General features: G+C 49.4%; 1 protein-coding gene across 1 annotated transcript in view; it reads left to right on the forward strand.

Moving 5' to 3' along the window:
• KSR2 (kinase suppressor of ras 2) overlaps positions 1–19,123 on the forward strand; it is a gene marked incomplete at its 3' end in the record, with an annotated part of 188,748 nt that overhangs the window by 39,424 nt on the left and 130,201 nt on the right. The window contains exon 4 of the mRNA XM_082202891.1: positions 14,339–14,846. Coding sequence (XP_082059017.1) covers positions 14,339–14,846 — 508 coding nt within the window. The remainder of the gene's footprint in view (positions 1–14,338; positions 14,847–19,123) is intronic.

A 19,123-nucleotide genomic window follows, 5' to 3' on the forward strand; every position in this document is an offset into this window, starting at 1 on the left:
CAGTGGCCATGATCTTCGTTTTTTTGATGTTGAGCTTCAGACCATATTTTGCGCTCTCCTCTTTCACCCTCAATAAAAGGTTCTTTAGTTCCTCCTCACTTTCTGCCATCAAGGTTGTGTCATCTGCATATCTGAGGTTGTTGATATTTCTTCCGGCAATCTTAATTCCGGTTTGGGATTCATCCAGCCAAGCCTTTCGCATAATCATCCGTAAAAAAATAAATAAAGTCTGCCTGCTTGGCCTCTTGCAAACAGCAGAGGGTGCTGCGGGATAACAGAAGCCACGCTGAGCTCAGTGTGGTGGTTGGATGTGGCGGGTCTCAAAATTCGCTGCTCTGGCTATAGGCAACCAGCTGTATTAATGACATCATAGAAGTGGAGAGATGGAGGGGACCCCAAGAGTCATCTAGTCCAACCCCCTGCAGTTCAGGGATGACAGATAAAGAATCCTTGGCAGGTGGCCAGCCAACCTCTCTTTATCATGAGTGGTTCTCTCTTCTCATGAGGCCAGCCAACCTCCCATGAAGGAGAGCTCGCAACTTTTCGAGATATTGCCTGTAAGCTCCCATCAGTTGGGGGACCTGCACCCATGCTGAGATTTGGCTGCCCATCACCTGGCCGTGTGATCAGCAACTCTGTGGTTGAGGAGGTCTCGGCTATGGGCCACCATGGCTGTGCTCCACCTCTGCCGTCAGAGCAGCATTCTTCTGAATGGCAGTTGTTGTGAATGACAGGTGAGCAGAGTGCTGGTGGTCTCAGGACCTGCTTGCGGACATCTGGCCGGCCACTGTGAGAACAGGACGCTGGACTTGATGGGCCAACCTGGAACGGTGTTGCGTTCAACCACCTCCAGCCCGTCGTGATAATCATAATGAACGCACAGTGAGAAGGACCATGTGCGGAGGAGGGCAACTAAGATGATCAAGTGTCTCGAAACAAAGCCTTATGAGGAACGGTTGAAGGAGCTGGGTATGTTTAGACTGGAAAAGAGGAGATATGATAGCCATCTTCAAATATTTCAAGGGCTACCACATGGAAGAGGGAACAAGCTTGTTTTGTCCTGCTCTGGGTGGTAGGACTCGAACCAATGGCTTCAAGTTACAAGAAAGGAGATTCGGACTAAACATACAGAAAAAACTTTCAGACCGTAGGAGCTGTCGAACATTCTCCCTCAGGAGTTTGTGGACTCTCCTTGCTTGGAGGTTTTTAAGCAGAGGTTGGATGTCCATCTGTCATGGCTGCTTTAGCTGAGATTCCTGCATCGCAGGGGGTTGGACTAAAGGACCCTTGGGGTCCCTTCCAACACTACGATTCTCTTATTCTGTGACTTTGGCGTGACCCTAAATCAACTCCCGATGCCTTCCCCTCCTTTGCTTTAAGGCAGAGGAATCTGGCATGGGGGAACGAGGAAGAGCTCGAAGGCTGCACAGGAAAGCGCTGATTTCACCCTTCAGAGGTGTGGCTGGTTGTTGCATCCTGGGACAAGCCCATCAGAGTTTTCCATTTTCCCTGCTCAGGGACAAAGCTGGCTTCTGGAGTCTTGTTGATGTTAGAGGAGGAGGAGAAATCCCACCCCCCCATCCCAATGTAATTACACCCTCACATGCATTTGCCTCTCCCTCCACTGGTTTTTCTTCCTGGCTTCCTTCAGGCATGACATTAAATTTGCCACTCTTAACACACACACACATAAAGGCGACACTGGATCCTGTTCTTCCTTTCTGCCAATGGCACACTCCCTTGGAATCTAGCTACTGCCAGGTCACAGGACTGATTCCAGAGGTGGGGAACCTTTTCGTGTCCGAGGGCCGCAGTTCCTTCTGGGTAGCCTTTTGAGGGCCAAATGCATTCCTTGGAGGCCAGATCTGCTGCCTCTGTGGAGCCTACCACATGAGGCAGTCCCCTCACCTTGCCTAATGGGTGGGCCAGCTCTGGGTTCCCTGACGTCAGGGATGGGTGGGTGGGGGCACAGCCTTTTTTTGCAATCAACTTGTCCCCAGGTGCCTTTTTGGGGGAAGAAAGGTACAGTGGTACCTTGGTTTACAGACGCTTCAGGTTACAGACGCTTCAGGTTACAGACTCCACTAACCCAGAAATAGTACCTTGGGTTAAGAACTCTGCTTGAGGATGAGAACAGAAATTGTGCGGTGGCAGCAGGAGGCCCCATTTGCTAAAGTGTTAAGAACAGTTTCAGGTTAAGAACGGACCTCCGAAATGAATTAAGTTCTTAACCCGAGGTACCACTGTACTAACTTTCTGCTCAAGCTCCAGAATCTGCCGTATTCTGAGGCAGTCAAACAGCTCCAGCTCTCAGAAATGCTTCGCCTGCACTTTCAGTTGCTGCACCACAATGCTTTTCATGGCTAAGGCCTCTTCGCTGTGCTCTGCACCAAGAAACGACGGGCGAGCAGTTCGTCTCGCGCTGCATGGAGTGTCATGATGCCCTATATTTCTGTCCCCCCTTCCCCCGCTCTCTGCTCGCACGTTACTCCTGTAGAGATATGTCCTAGGAAATTGGACCGCTCTAATGAATGACTCATTAACCGACATTGACATTGTACCTTATCCTAATTTATTAATATCAATCTCGACCCTTCCATCTCGTCTGCTGCTGACTCAAAGGTGCTTTAAAGGGACAGAAGCTGTTTCTTTAGACTATGCTCGGAGAGCAGAGAAGGCTTCCCAGAACTTTCCACTGACTTCCAGGAGCACCGTGCCTTCCAGGTGACAGCCTGCCGCTTCCTTGAGGCCTAGAAACGTGGTTGTTGAAAAGAACCTGACAGTTCTATCAGAGCTTGGCTGCAGGGCCCGTGCTCTGGAGGTGGGAGGTCCCCCATTCAATGTACACAAAAGAACCTTCCTTCTGAATCAGACCATGGGCCCCTCTAGCCTGGACATCCTGTTCTCACAGTGGCTGAACAGCTTCTTATGGCAAGCCTGCAAGGAGGACTTGGCTACAACAACACTCTTCACACTTGTAATTCCCAGGAAAGTTGGGGGCATCTTCTTCTTTGGCGATCCCTCGTAGCTGAGTAAGATTGCCTTCCACAAACATGGTTTTAACAGTGAGTGCGTAAGTGACTATGGAGGCCAATTCTGGATCCACACGTCCTTCCACAGTGGGGACATAGATTTCGGGGTAGGAGTTGATCATGGTGAGGGTTTGCCAAGCGTGCCTTCCTCTTAGCATGTTTCTCCCTTTTGTCCTGAGTTCGAGTGTCTTCAAAGCCTTTGGTAAAGGCTGTTCTCCAATTGGAGTGCTAGCAAGCCAGTGTTTCCCAGTTGTTGGTGTTTATACTACATTTTTTTTAGATTTGCCTTGAGAGCAAACCTCTTTAAAGGTTTACCCACCAGCATTATGCTTTCCATTTTTAAGTTTGGACTAGAGCAGTTGTTTTGGAAGATGATAATCAGGCATCTGCCCAACATGACCAGTCCGGCGAAGTTGATGTTGAAGAATCATTGCTTTGACACTGCTGATCTTTGCTTCTTCCAGTTCACTGGCATTAGTTCGCCTGTGTATATACTACCTCTGACAGTGGAGGCAGAACATGGTTGCTGATAGCCTTATTCTCCATCAGTAAAAGAATAATAACATAAGAACAGCCTTGCAGGATCAGGCCAATGGCCCATCGGGTCCAGCATCCTGTTCTCATGGAAGCCAACGAAATGCCCATGGAAAATTTGCAAGCAGGACTCAAGCACAAGATCTTTCTCCCCTCCTGTGGTTTCCAGCAAGTGGTATTCAGGATTACTGCCTCTGGCCGACCACTGAGGCAGAGGACAGCAATCATGGCTAGTTTTGGACTGGCTGGGTGTTTTTAACCTCTCCCTTATTAACTGGCTTCTATTAAGTATGTTTGGGATGCGGGTGGCGCTGTGGGTTAAGCCACAGAGCCTAGGACTTGCCGATCAGAAGATTGGCAGTTCGAATCCCTGCGACGGGGTGAGCTCCCGTTGCTCAGTCACTGCTCCTGCCAACCTAGCAGTTCGAAAGCACGTCAAAGTGCAAGTAGATAAATAGGTAACACTGTGGTGGGAAGGTAAACGGCGTTTCCGTGCACTGCTCTGGTTCGCCAGAAGCGGCTTAGTCATGCTGGCCACATGACCCGGAAGCTGTACATTGGCTCCCTTGGCGAGATGAGTGCTGCAACCCCAGAGTTGGCCATGACTGGACCTCATGTTCAGGGGTCCCTTTACCTTTACCTATTAAGTATGTTTACTGTGATCTCATACGTTGCCCCGAGAGAGAGCTCTTGCCCTTAAAGGCAGACTATAAAATATTTTAAATAAAAATAAAACAAAAGCTTCTTTTTTAAAGGGAAAGCAGGGACATGAAAGCCAAAAAAACCCCTATTGAGAAATTGCTGTTTGGCTCTTGAATATTCCCCAGCCACAAAATAACTGCAGCTTGAACGCCGATAAAACCAGCACCTTTCTGCCGCGGGAAGTTTAGCAGGCATCTGTGTAACTTTGGCATTTCTTGTGTAGAGAAAACCCGATCTTCTGGAAAGGTCCTTGGAAGTGCAGAAGGGCCATTAATGCAGAGGAATTTTTTTGTAATTTTTTTTGTTTTAAAAGGAAACAAAAAAGGGTGGGGGGAAGGGGGCAGGTTGCTCAGCCTTCTCTTTGGCTAATTAAATAAACCTCGCCTGCGATGATGGACAGGTGAGACGAAGAGATGGACAGCCGGCTGGGAGATAAATGAAGAGGGAGGCTGTATTGACTCTGCATCACGACCAGAGCCTCCGCGGTTCCGTGTCACAGATAAAAGGTCACCCGTGTCGCCACGCCGTCACTTCTTCAGAACGGGCGTCTGACGGATGTGCTTTCCACGCCTGCCCTGGTGACGGATGTCTTGGGGCTCGGAGAAAGGATGGCTGTCAGCTGATTTCCCTCTGCCTCTTTCCCTTATGGTCTCATCTAACTTCTTCCTCTGCCCCCCTCCAGGGGTGTGTGTAGATTTCTGCAGCCGAAAAAGGCTCTGTCCTGTCCTCGGTCCGTTGGCGTGTGTCTGTGTGTGTTTTTATCCTGCTCTGCTGCCATTATCTGCACTCGGTCAATCACTTCGATCCGAGAGGCTGTTGCTACTGAAGTCTGCAGCATGCTGAACTGCTGGCAGAGCGGGTAACGTTTGGGGTGGCATTGCAAGTAGGGTAACCTCTCAGGTTGCATCGCCATGGGGGCACCAGCTGCCTTGTAAGCATTGTTATCGATGGTGAATATTAATCACAGGGGAGCCATATTGCAATAAGCGCACCGGGCCATTAATCAGCTGCTGGCTCGTGAATGCAGTTGCCAGAGTCCCAGCAATGGGGGTGGGAAGGGGAATGATCCATTATCGCTCCAGACGAAGGAGGTGGGGGTGAGGAAGGAGATGGATGGGCTTCCATTTGTCATTTTCGTGTGATGGCTAATGCCTCTTTATTAGGATGTATAGGACTGCCCTCCTAAAGCATTGTAGAATGGAGAATGGGCTGAAGGCTAATCCTGATCTGCAGGGCATTCACCCTCCACCCATCTTCCATTTTGAATATATTCACTAGCTCTGACTTTGCAGTCTAGATGGGGACCACCACCTTGCACAGGCACCCGCAAGATTCCAAAATGCTTTTTCTCTACCCAGCAATAAAGCTGAGCGCTTGAATACATTTAAGCGTTCCAGACGCACCATCTTCCTGCTTTTACAACAACCTTGTGAGGTAGACTGCGCTGGGAGAGTGGCTTGCTTTGAGGCAGCAGTGAGGAACTTGTGGCCCTCCATATGTTATTGGGACTACAACTCCCATCGGCCCTGATCACCAGGCTCTCCTGACTGGGTCTGATGGGAGCTGGAGTTCAACAGCTTCAGAATGCTCACCTAGTGAACTCATGGCACCGGGGTGGTTTGAACCCAGAGCTTAGGGCACTCTCTCAGCCACTGGGCTGCATCGGTGCTCTTGCAACACAACTGCGGCATGTTGTCAAAGAATCAGGGTCCAAGGGATCTGTGTAGGCCAGCAAAAGGAAGCAGAGCCTCTACGTCCAATGTCAATCCAATGCTTTTCCTCTAAGAGGGTTTGGCAACTTTCAGCAGCCTGGGTCCCTTCAGAGCCGCAGGTTTGGCTCCGGGTTTTAGAGGAGAGAGGGAGAGTCAGATCTTTGGTTCTTCTGGCTAGTATTTCCAGACAGGGGGTCCCTCCCTGGACGACCTGAAGATGCACCTGGGACCTTCTGCATTTGAAACAGAGGCTCTTTCATTGAGCTGCAGCCCTTCCCCACTCAAAGCAGTTGACCATTTAAAACAGTGGCTTATAGTCTAATGCAGGGGCGCCCAAACGTCTTTCAAAGAGGGCCAGATTTGATGAAGTGAATGTGTGTGAGGGCTGGAGTTGTTGAGCTTTAAATCATCGACCGGAGGGCCCCCAAAATGGACTTTGGACATGCCTGGTCTAATGAGACATGATGGAAAAGGAAGTGGAATGGGAGGGAAGGAGAAGGAAAACAGGCTGGTACCAAGACTTCATTTTGTTCCTAAAGGCCAGACAGAATGGCTGTGAGTGGAGGTAGTTCTTGGACCAGGCAACCAGCGTGAGCCAAGCTGGTGGATGCTGCCTTGAAAATCTCCTCCAACCAGGCTGATCTATGCCACATTAACACCACACATTGAAAGAGCACCATACGATTTTAGACAGTTTCCCCTTCCCCCAAAGGATTCTGGGAGCTGTAGTTTGGCGAGGGTGCTGAGAGGGTGCTGTTAGGTCTCTGCCCACCTGGAGGTGCTGGGGATTGAACCCGGGGCCTTCCTGCCTGCCAGGCAGATGCTTTTACTCACCTGAGCTGTGACTCCTCTGCACCTTTCACTCGCGTTTGGATGCAGTGCGCCCGTCGCGATGAGCAGCAGCCCTTCGTGACATTTTCTGCTTTTCTGTGGCTTAAAATTCCTGGTTGCCGTAGTAACTTTTGCTTTTTCTTGTGGGGGAGGAAAGCTAGAACACACTTGAGGAGCAGTTGCCGTCTCGGAGAAAGCAAAAACGAGGGTTGCTTTCTCACCTCGGAAGACCTAGTGGCGGTCAGCCGAGGGATCTGGGTAAGCCTGCGCGAGGGCCCCAGCGAAATGCAGGGCGAGGGACTTGCGGTCCTGGGTGGTGTGTTTTTTGAGGGATGCCTACCTAGACGTGGTCCCGTTGGGTGCTCCGATACCGCTGTAGCATTGTTAGGGCCGTTGCAGAAGACTAGGTAGTATGGGGCATGTTATATTCAAATGAGTCCCTTGGGGAGAACAGGTGAAGCTTGGGAGGAGGCCTGGCAGAAGATCAGCACCGCGGACTGCTCACTGTGTGTTCTGGACAGAGCACGCAAGGCTGGATGTTGCTCTAGCTAGGACCTGTGGCTCACTGAGGTCTTGAATCAAGGGTGGGGAAGCTCAGGCCAGGGGCCACATGCGGCCCACCAAGCTCCCCCATCTGGCCCCCAGGACTCTCCCGGGGCCGCACATCTTCTCACCAGGCAGCATCCCTTCACTGGCCCTCCTTGAGGAACATAGGAAGCTGCCTTATGTTGAGTCAGACCCACTAGTCCATCTAGCTCAGAATGCCTTCAGCTCAGCTGGTACAACAGGAGACTCTCAGGGTTCTGAGCTCGAGCCCCACAGAAGATTCTTGCATTGCAGGGGGTTGGACTAGATGCCCTTCGTGGTCCCTTCCAACATTACAATTCTATGATTCTATGAAAGGGAGTGGTTTCTTGAGGGTTTCAGGCAGGGAGTCTCCCCCAGCCCTACCTGGAGATTGCCAGGGATTGAACCAGAGACCTTCTAGCTGCTAGGCAGATGCTCTGCCACTGAGCTATGACCCTTCTGTTATCTTTTGCTCCCTCCTTGAGTGCTTTTGCCTGGCTGGTATGCGTCCTTGAACCTGTTGCTTACCTGGATGGAGGGTTGTGTGTGTGGCTGGAAAGTAGCCTGCTATAGAAAGGGGAGATTTGTATCCATTGCCCGCCATTGGCATGCAGCCTTTGGAAAGTTGCCTTTTATTGAATGTGGTCCTTGAGCTGAAAAAGGATCACCACCGCTGGAATAGAGGAAATAAAAAGCAAGAGGGCAGAAACAAAAAGATGGGGAGGTAACAAATCTGAGGGCTTTTAAATGTCTGCAAATGATGTGGGTAGATGAAGAAGGAGCTCATCACAGAGAAATCACAGCCACGAACTGTTAGGTCTGCCCATGAGAGCCAGTGTGGTGTAGTGGTTAGTGTGTTAGACTAGGACCTGGGAGAGCAGAGTTCAAATCCCCATTCGGGGGATTTGAGCTCACCCTGGGCCACTCAGGGCATCTCAGCTTAACCTCTACCTCACAGGGTTGTTGTGAGGATTAAATAAGGACAGGTGAACTGTGTATGCTATGGGTAGGCAAACTAAGGCCCGGGGGCCGGATCCGGCCCAATCGCCTTCTAAATCCGGCCGGCAGACGGTCTGGGAATCAGCGTGTTTTCACATGAGTAGAATGTGTCCTTTAATTTAAAATGCATCTCTGGGTTATTTGTGGGACATAGGAATTCGTTCACCCCCCCTCAAAATATAGTCTGGCCCCCCACAAGTTCTGAGGGACAGTGGATCGCCTCCCTGCTGAAAAAGTTTGCTGACCCCTATGCCACCTTGAGCTCCTTGGTGGAAAAGGTGGGATATAAATGCAATAAATATACATATAAAATGAAAAAGGGTGCTGGAAAAAATAGAAGCTTGAGGGGTTAATTCTGCAATGAAGTTTAATTGGCAAGAGAAGGATTTTGCCCAGGAGGCCAGGGAGCATCATAGCCACGTGTAGGAATGTAGTTGTGACCAAGTTATGTAAGGCAGTTAGAAAATTTTTGTGCTGGGTGCTTGGGAAAAAATATAGAGAGAGCTGACACTTGTGTGCTGTGGGGTTTGATCCAGGTGATTCCTTTTTTGTTTAAAGAGAGAAATGTGTTTTTTGTGGAACGTTGGGAGCAGATTCCTGGATACTTGCCACTATCATGACAGCGACCGGATGAAATTAACTAGACCAGAACCTGCTTGATGTCGTTTAGTCAATTGCAACTTTCCACTGGTTTGCATAGAGACATAGCCCAGTTCAGACATTCAGAGATCATGATGGTGGTGCGATAAAGCATGTCTCGGAAAGGGGCATGTGGATTTCAGTATCCATAGTGTGATACTTAGTAGGGGCAGGCCAGGCTGAGGGAACAAGCTTATTTATGCTGTTTTCCTGACTCCTCGCTGTAGGTGTCTCTCCTGAGCCCTATTCAGGTGTTTGCCTTAAACAGAAGATCAGGGTTGTGCATTCCCACAGGCTGCAGCCTCATAGCTTCCTGAGTCGGGCAAAAGATCTGGGTTCCCAATAGTGGGGATGTTTCTAAGCCGAATGCACTAAAAGTTTGTATTCAAGCACCCCATTCAGCATGGGAAGGTTGGGGGTTATGCCCCTCCCATGCCTCATACATGCTTTATTCCCCCCCACCCCAGTTCACTGAAGGCCTGAATAGGTCACTGGTTTTGTATGAATCAAAGAGAGTATAATAGTTTGCCATGTAAAATATTGGCTATGGTGCACCCACATTAATCTACAGTGCACTGGTCACAGAATAATAGAATGGCAGAGTTGGAAGGGCCCCCAAGGGTCATCTAGTCCATCCAACCGCAATGTAGGAATCACATAATAATAATAATAATAATAATAATAATAATAATAATAATATATTATTTATACCCCGCCCATCTGGCTAAGTTTCCCCAGCTACTCTGGACGGCTCCCAATCAAGTGTTAAAAACAATACAGCATTAAATATTAAAAACTTCCCTAAACAGGGATGCCTTCAGATGTCTTTTAAAAATAGGATAGCTGCTTATTTCCTTGACATCTGGTGGGAGGGCGTTCCACAGGGCGGGTGCCATTACCGAGAAGGTCTTCTGCCTGGTTCACTGTAACCTCACTTCTCGCAGTGAGGGAACCGCCAGAAGGCCCTCGGCGCTGGACCTCAGTGTCTGGGCTGAACGACAGGGATGGAGACGCTCCTTCAGAAATACGAGGCCATTTAGGGCTTTAAAGGTCAACACCAACACTTTGAATTGTGCTCGGAAACATACTGGGAGCCAATGTAGATCTCTCAGGACCGGTGTTATATGGTCCTGGCAGCCACTCCCAGTCACCAGTCTAACTGCCGCATTCTGGATTAATTGCAGTTTCCAAGTCACCTTCAAAGGTAGCTCCACATAGAGTGCATAGCAGTAGTCCAAGCAGGAGATAACCAGAGCATGCACCACTCTGGTGAGACAGTCTTTGGGCAGGTAGGATCTCAATCGTCATACCAGATGGAGCTGGTAGATAGCAGAATTGACCTGCACCTCCATGGACAGCTGTGAGTCCAAAATGACTCCCAGGCTGTGCACCTGGTCCTTCAGGGGCACAGTTGCCCCATTCAGGACCAGGGAGTCTTCCACACCCACCCGCTCCCTGTCCCCCCAAAACAGTACTTCTGTCTTGTCAGGATTCAACCTCAATCTGTTAGCCGCCATCCCAGAATCCCTGAAAGATGGCCATCCAACCTCTGTTTAAAATCCTCCAATGAAGGAGAGACCATCACCTTTCCAGGTGGTCTGTTCCACTGTCCAACAGCTCTTACCATATGAAAGTTCTTCTTAATATTCAGTTGGAATCTTCTTTCTTGTCATTTGAGTCCATTGGCTTGGATGCTTGCTCCATCTTCCATGTGACATCCCTTCACAGATATTTGAAGATGGCTCTCATATCAACTCTCAGGGCTTCTTCACACATTGGACCTGCGCTTTCCAGGCTTTCAATCTTCATGTCCAAGTATTCTTTTTTGTTGTTGCTCCAGAGCTTTCCCTGCAAAAAACAAAACCCCAAATCCCAATCTTTAAAGCTGAAGTGAAACAAATGGCAATTCACAGATCACTGTTTGCTCCAATTCAGTGGTAAAGATGGTTTGCACAGGGATAGCAAAAACAAGAGTACTTGGACTCAGAGCTTTAATGCTGGAAAGCACAGAGGAAAAGTAAGTGTGGACAAGTTCTTAGCCTTCTCTTCTCCAGGCTGAACATACCCAACTCATTCAAGCCTTCAGCAGAGGGTTTGCTCCACCACCTTCGCACCAAGCTAAGCACATTTTCTTTGAGTCGAGATAGACATGTATTCTACGTGCTTGTTTTGGCGTTTCCAAGGGCACAGCACACACAAAAATGTTATGAAAATCCACCAAGGAGGTTTGACAGCCGACGGTGGCAGGATGCAAAAATCTGAACACACCGATTCCGGGTCTGTGACGGCTCAACAATGCCAAAAAACCGAGTCTCTGAAAAGCATCCTGTATGCTTTTGTGTGAGCAGGTATTAGCTGAGAATGGGCTCCCCAAACTCTACTTTGATATTTTTAGGCATGACGCACAGGGAGAAGCATCAAGTTATTTTTACGAGGGTGCTCATCAATCATGTAATGACACAGCCATCAAAATAAAAAGAGCAGATAAATGAATGCAGGGAATGGCAAGGACTTGCCTGGAGCCTGGGCTGTGGGGTTTAATGACCCCAGATTGGGCTCCGATATGAAGAGCCTTTCTTGGTTGGACGTTGGGCTACCCTTCTCTCAGTCACTCCACACCTCTGCTGAGCAATCATCAATCATAATTAATTAGCAATGTGGTAATTAATCTTGCCGAAGGTGTTCTCCCCGGATAATCATCTCCTACTGACCAAGAACTGCAAGAGTTTGTCCCTGCTAGGGATTGACCCTCCAATTATGCATCACAATCGTCTGCTATTTTGAGGGTGGGGAAGTCTACTCACCTCAGTCGGATTGATTGGGGTTGGAAGGCTCTGTGCAAAATGGGAAATGGTTGCCTTCAACATGTCCCTAAACTGATTGACGTCTTGGCTGGAGAGTGAGGAGAGGCTGTGTCTGGCAGTTAACCAGAAGGTTCAAGCCCACCCAGGGATGGCTGTGGGCAGAATTCCTGCATCACAGAGGGTTGGACTAGATGACCCTTGGTCCCCTTACGACTTGACAATTCTAGGGCCACCCTCCCCCCTTCAAATACTGTGCAATTCAGAAGCAGTCCTAGGTATTGCGATGTGGAATCATAGAGCTGGAGGGAGCTTCGCAGGCCAGCAGTGAGAAACCTCTGCCCCATGGGACTTATTAGACTCTCCAGGCTCCCCCATTTGGCCCATGCAGCCATGTTGGATGAGCAACATTCACCTGTTCTATACCTTACATAATATTAATCATGTCCGCTGTGGGACAGGTAAAGGCACTGCTTCCCTGCTGAAAGGAGGGACTTGCAGGACCCACCAACCAGCTGATCATCAGCACTTGCAAAGAAATGATGGGGTTTAGCAAGTGTCACTGATCAGCTGATCTGGCACCTCCGATCAGCTGATTTGGCAAGGCCGGTCAACTGATTGTCGGCACCTGCAAGGCGATGGGAATATAGGATGTCTGTTGACTGGAGAGGAATGTAGCATAATGTATTTCTGCTTTGCTTGCCTTCTTCTGAGCTGCGTCTCTGCAGAAGCAGCCAAGAGCAGCATTTGCCAAGCTGGTGCTCCCCACGGCGGGAGTGGCAGTCCAAAACATCTGGAGGGGGCACCCACAAGACTGCCAAGACTGGTTGGGGGTGTTAGTGGGGCAACACATTTCTCTTTTTTATTTGAGTTGCCAGCCAACTCCTCAGGGACTAGGATGCTAGTTTGTCGGCTGTCCGATCGCCCAGGTGGGCAGAATGTGCTGAGGTCATTCCGGCATCTAAGCAGGGGCTGATTCAGATTCCTCTGGGATCAGAGGCAGTTCTCCTTTTGCAAGGAGACAGTTCTCCTTGATGCTTAACTCTGTCAGCTGCCCAAATTCACTTCCAAGTCTTTCTGCAGCTTCTTTCTCCAGATGCCCATTAATTTTCCTTTGGAGGACTCACTTGTCTGATCTGCTAATGCTTTCCACTCCCAATCAGTCCAGCCCCTCAAACTCCACCAGATCTCTACCTCTCTCTCCATCTCTGCACCAGACCCCTTTCAGTCTCTCTCGAAACATCCTACTGCATTAGCAGCCGAGACAAAGAGCCCTGCACAGGCACCACTTCTCCTTTCATTCCCTCTTCCCGTTGACTGATTTTCTTTTTATTAACCAGCTTTGGAGGGAACAATCCCAAAGACATGCCTCTCTGCCTTGTCACACTTTTTAAAAACTAAAAAACCCCTCCTTTTAATCAACCCTTCTTCCTTTTTTGTCCTGCAGCTCATTGCCTGTCCTTCCCTCTCCCTTCTCAAGAGCTTGAAATAAATTGATTTCCTTGAAAAGGATGCGGAGATAACAGGGCTATCAATTAATAATCCCGAGTAGCGTAATAATAATAATAAAAAAGAGTCGGGGTCGCTATGGACTTCTTTTTTAGAATGCAAATATCACCTTTTTATTCATGAGTTCTTAAGAGGCGTTGGATCAAGAGTGCTGGGGGGAGAGAGAGATGGAGTCTATTATTTTGTCCAATAGTACTTTTGAGTAATGAAGTGCTTCTTAGGATTCCTTCCTGAATGGATTCAGGAAATGGTGGTGTGGGGGGTGCATGAAAAAGAGGGAGGGAGGAGTGGGATTAAAGGCCTAGTTATGCTGGCTACTGGGCCAGCTTCACTCTGCTCACCAACTCCAGCTACTCTTTTAAATGACCAAATCTCCCTCCTTTTACACCTCAATTACCCTGCCCCCTCACAACTTCCCCCCAAGCCTTTCCCTTCTCCCCCAAGTCCCACCCCCTTTTAAATGGGTGGGGAGGTACTTCACAGAACGGCTTGCTAAACTGCTATAGGGGAAAGTGCAAAAAACAAATGTATTCATTGTGAAAAGGACGTACCAAAATGCATTGTTAGCTTGCAACAATGTGCATATTTGTCAAAATTACATACAGAAATGTGTATATCGGAATAAATCCTATGCCTACATTCATGAAACGAATATGCATGACTGCATTATATATAGGGAAACAGCTTGCAAAACTGTGTGCCGTAGTCAAAACTGCATACATAAAAAGTTAAATTTGCATTAAATTAATCTTGATGAGTTGTTTTTGTATTTTTTAATTGCAAATTGGAGAATTGGAGAATTTTAAATTGCAAACTGGAGAATTTGGGACTGGGGGAAAATGAGACACTGAAGGAAAAGGGTTTCCTGGGTTGCGCCCTCTGGGTGCATTGACAGTTTAAATAAGTTCTCAATGTATCTAAATGTGCAGCATAGATTTCCTCTTGTTAAATCACCACTGCTTTTCAAGTGTGTGAATGACAATGATCCCTCCCCCCTTTCCCATTTGTACAGGTGGTAGCCTTTCCAAGCAAGACTGGACGATCCAGTGGCCGGCAACGACTGAGACAGGCAAGGAGAACAACCCCGTGTGCCAATCGGAATCCATGCAGTGGATTCGAACCCACCTCTCTCCGAGCCCCAAAGCTCAGTCCAAATGCATCCAGCACTACTGCCACTCGACCTTGCCGCATGGACCGGTGTATTCCCATGTGGACAGGCTGACCGTGGAAGGCTTCTCAGGGCTGTGCCCACCACTGGAGTCCGGCCACCGCTCCTTGCCCCCTTCCCCGCGGCAGCGGCATGCTGCACATACTCCGCCACGCACCCCTAACATCGTCACCACCATGACGCCACCAGGCACACCGCCGGTCAGGAGGAGGAACAAGGTGAAGCCCCCGGGAACGCCACCCCCATCCTCCCGGAAACTCATCCACCTTTTCCCAGGCTTCACCACCTTGCACCGCAGCAAGTCCCATGAATTCCAGCTGGGCAATCGAGTGGATGAGGCTCACACACCCAAGTAAGTGGACTGAGAAGGGAATATGTGCATGGACAACAGGGGTGGAGAAAGGGGAGGTGGACTTGTCCCCCAGGGAATGTGTGGGGGTGCTAGGTTGATGATCAGAAGGTCGGTGGTTCAAATCCCCATGATGGAGTGAGCTCCCATTGCTCTGTCCCAGCTCCTGCCCACCTAGCAGTTCGAAAGCATGCCAGTGCAAGTAGATAAATAGGTACCACTGCAGCGGGAGGGTAAACAGCGTTTTCGTGCGCTCTGGTTTCTGTTACAGTGTCCCGTTGTGCCAGAAGTGGTTTAGTCCTGCTGGCCACATGACCCGGAAAGTTGTCTGTGGACAAACGTCAGCTCCCTCAGCCTGAAAGCGAGATGAGTGCTGCAACCCAATAGTCATCTTTGACGGGACTTAACCATCCAGGGGTCCTTTACCTTTACTTCTTCTTTTTATAATCCCTGTATCCGCAATGGACCTATTGATGTCAATAATACATTGATCTAGCACTTTCCAGCATTAAAATACTGCTTCTTCTACCAGCACCACCACCGCCACGATTTATATTTACTGTATATATGTTTCTTTCTTTTGTAAATGAGAGCTTTAGTTTCTGGGAACAGCAGCCTGGGGGAGAGTAGGCCTGCTGGTCACGTACCCACCTCTATGCGATGAGGTGGAGGAGACAGGGTGCTTGGTATTGCACAGTTCTATTTGTAGGTGTTTCTATTGGTTCAAGTGCTCTTATAGGCTGGCCGTGTTCTTAGGAACAATCCAAAGAAGGTGCAAAGTTTGGATGGAGGAAGATACATAGGTGAAAACCCCACTGAGACCAGGAGAGGTAGCTAGTCATAGCTGCATGCCGGGAGCTTCTCTGTGGCTGCTTCCACCTGCACCCCTTGGTCGTCATTGAAAGATGGGATGTAAAGATAACGAACCCTTTTGCCTTCCATTTCGTGCATCGGTTTCTTTCAAACGAGCAGGAGGCAGGCCATTTAGCCATCAGAGCTTGGCAGTGCCACATACTCTGGGACGCTGATGGGGTTGCCAGCTCATTAGGTCCGAATGTGGCCTCCCCAGAGGAGAAGGGCTCTCCATTCCTTCTAATGAACTGTTCCACATCAACAGGGGTGGCGTTGTGGGTTGGGGGGAGCACCTCCCAGCCACTCTGTCCCTTCTCTCAGCCATTATAGATATTTTTCATCTCTTGCTCTCTCTCCACTTCAAAAAGTTGTCAAGCAATGTAGTCTCTCTCTCTCTCCCCGATGAATTTTCTTTTGTGTCTTTGTCGGCGAAAACATGCGTTATTTTGTGCAGGGACAGGGGTGAGGAACTGCCAGCCCAGGGGCCAAATACAGCACTTCAGGCCTCTCTGCCTAGACCTCGGTGCTCTCTCCAGGCTGCACCCTCTCCTCAACCACACCCTGCCACTCCTGCCTCGCAAGGGCCCTTGCGGGTGACCACACAGTACTCTGCATGTTGTAGGCATGGCCGGCTGCAGACAACGAGTCCCATAGCTGGTGAAGCTTGGAAATCAGGACCATGGACAGAAATCAGGACCATGGACAGGAAATCAGGACCATGGACAGCTCACTGTGCATTCAGGCCACATACAAGCGCACACAGGCTATGATGTTTGTCCAGCTAGGTTCTGTGGCTCACTGAGGTCTTAAGGCACGGGTGGGGAGCCTCTGGGGTGGGGGCCAAATGCGGCCCCCAAGCCTCCCCATCTGGCCCTCATGACTCTCCCCAGGCACACCGCCTCTCTAGCTCTGCTTTACACATGGCTCAAGTGTTTTAGCCTGGCTGGAAATAAACCTGCCACTTGTCTGGATGGAGGATAGAGAAGGGTGTGCAAGTCTCTGTTGAGAAGCTAGCCTACTGTACAAAGGTGCTCTTCCCACTTCTGTTGCTCTTCCCACTTCTGCCTCTGCCTCCGCCCACAGCTCACATGTGCCCCCCTAAGGGAATGCAACGCTTAGGCTGAGAAAGGTTCTCCAGCCCTGATACGGGAAGTGCAAACTGCCTCTTGAGGAGCAGATGTCCCACTGACTGCCACTTTCTGCAAGGCACCAGGGGAGGGTTTTTGCCTTCTTGGTGTGTTTCTCAGAAGTTTCTGGTCAGCTGTTGTGGGATGCCGGACTCGGTACTGGGTAGACCTTTGGTCTGATGCAGCAGTGCTTCCCCCTAGGTTCTTATGCTTGATCAAGCTAGATAGTTCATTAAGTTCCAAATCTGGATTAGCTATTAAGTATACTTGGTGGTGGGATGCGGGTGGCGCTATGGTCTAAACCACAGAGCCTAGGGCTTGCCGATCAGAAGGTTGGAGGTTCGAATCCCCGCAACGGGGTGAGCTCCCGTTGCTCTGTCCCTGCTCCTGCCAACCTAGCAGTTCGAAAGCACATCAAAGTGCAAGTAGATAAATACGTACCACTCCAGCAGGAAGGTAAACGGCGTTTCCATGTGCTGCTCTGGTTCACAAGAAGTGGCTTAGTCATGCTGGCCACATGACCTAGAAGCTGTATACCAGCTCCCTCAGCCAATAAAGCGAGATGAGCGCCGCAACCTCAGAATCATCCATGACTGGACCTAATGGTCAGGGGTCCCTTTACCTTTACCTATACTTCTTGGTGCAGGACCCAGTGAACCAGGGATTTCTTTCTTTACTGTGAGGGCCACATTTCCTTCTGGGGAACCTTCCAAGGGCCACATGCCAATGGGGGCAGCAGAGGCAAAAGCAGGTGGGCCAATGAACTTACATTCAATCTTTGTACAGTAGGCCAGATTCTAAACACACATATTCTCTCTCTCTCTCTCTCTCTCTCTCTCTCTCTCTCTCCACTTTCCAGGCAAGCAAAAAGCACAGCCAGGGTGCAAAAACACAAAAACACGGCACACAGCAAGCCTTAACTCCTGACTTTCTGCTTGCTCTCCTGCCTATCTTTAGGGAAGGGGTTATCATGAGTCTGGTTCACAGAGATCTGATCTTGAAGCCTAAACTCCTGGCTGCTAGATTAGAAACTTCCTGTTCTTGGAAGGATCTGCTATGCAAAAGGTCTGGCCATTGGCTCTAACTGAGACATGAACATAGGATGCCGGCGGAGAAATGAGCAGAGACAAGTTCTCTGAGACCGGAGTTCAGTTCATTATATATGTTACTAACAAAGATAAGGCACCCCATCGCCCCCTTTGGTTAGACTCAACAGTTTCAGCCAGACTTGCCATTTCAGAATGCAAACCATTTTTGCCCCCTTCTCCATCCATCATTATTCAACCCATTTCCCCACCTTGTCCTCTATGTCACTACGATGATTTTGTATCACCTTGAGCTTTTGCAAAAATCGTTCAACGAAAACCTTTTTTTAAAAAAACAAGCAAACAAAAAACAAAGACATATTCTATTCAGGCACAAACACCCAAGGAGGTTGCGAAGCAGGGTGTGGCCTGGGCGAAATTCCAGGGGCCAGGTAGCGATGCCTGGCGTCCACTTTGAGTCTGATGAAGACTCTCCTCCTGAATCCGGTCTGAAGTCTTTCTCCCATCTCTTGTGGCTCATTCTGGATGTCTCAAGCATTGCCACCATTTAATTAGATTGCTCTCTCTGTGTGTGCTGGTGTGGGAGTCTGAGGTCTCCTTTCCCCTCTGTAATTAAATGTTTCAGGTGAGCTCGAGTGAGGCTCTGGGCGCGACAACCAGGATGGGAGGTAATCAAGCATTTCCAGTTGTTAATTGCGCAAGGGGACCCTGGAGCCCCTCCCCGCAAGCTCTGTTCCAGCTGGCTAGACCCCCCCTTCCCACTTCTCCCTTTCGGCGGGATTCTGGCACTGGAGGTCAGGCTACCTTAATTTACAATTAGCAGGATGCAGCCCCTCCGCAAGCCCCGGTTCCAAGAGGAGAATCCCCCGTAGGCAGCGGAGTTTATTAAGCTAAATTAATCGAGGGGAGAGAAAACAAATATCAAAGTGTGTTCTGGTACCCCGGCATCCAACCAAGGGCTCATTGCTTCTAGGCAGGGAGGAGAGATGTCTGGAAAGGACCCAGAAGCTCCTCGGTGGAAGAGTGGAGGTTAATTTACTCTAATGGGGCTTAATGATTTTCAGGAGGCAGCCACCGAATCTTGCCTTCTAATCCCATTAGTGTTTTCGGGATCATAATTAGCGCATTAAAGGGAGGGCGTCTCTCCCCCCCCCACTTCTATCCTGCAGAATCGCACAGATGCTCCTGCTGCAGTTTACAGCGCTTTCCGTTGCGAACTTTGGTTTTGAGTACAGGGAAGGATGGGCTTTGCTGC

The sequence above is a fragment of the Podarcis vaucheri genome, assembly GCF_965113315.1.
Source record: "Podarcis vaucheri genome assembly, chromosome: 16".
Lineage (NCBI taxonomy): Eukaryota > Metazoa > Chordata > Lepidosauria > Squamata > Lacertidae > Podarcis > Podarcis vaucheri.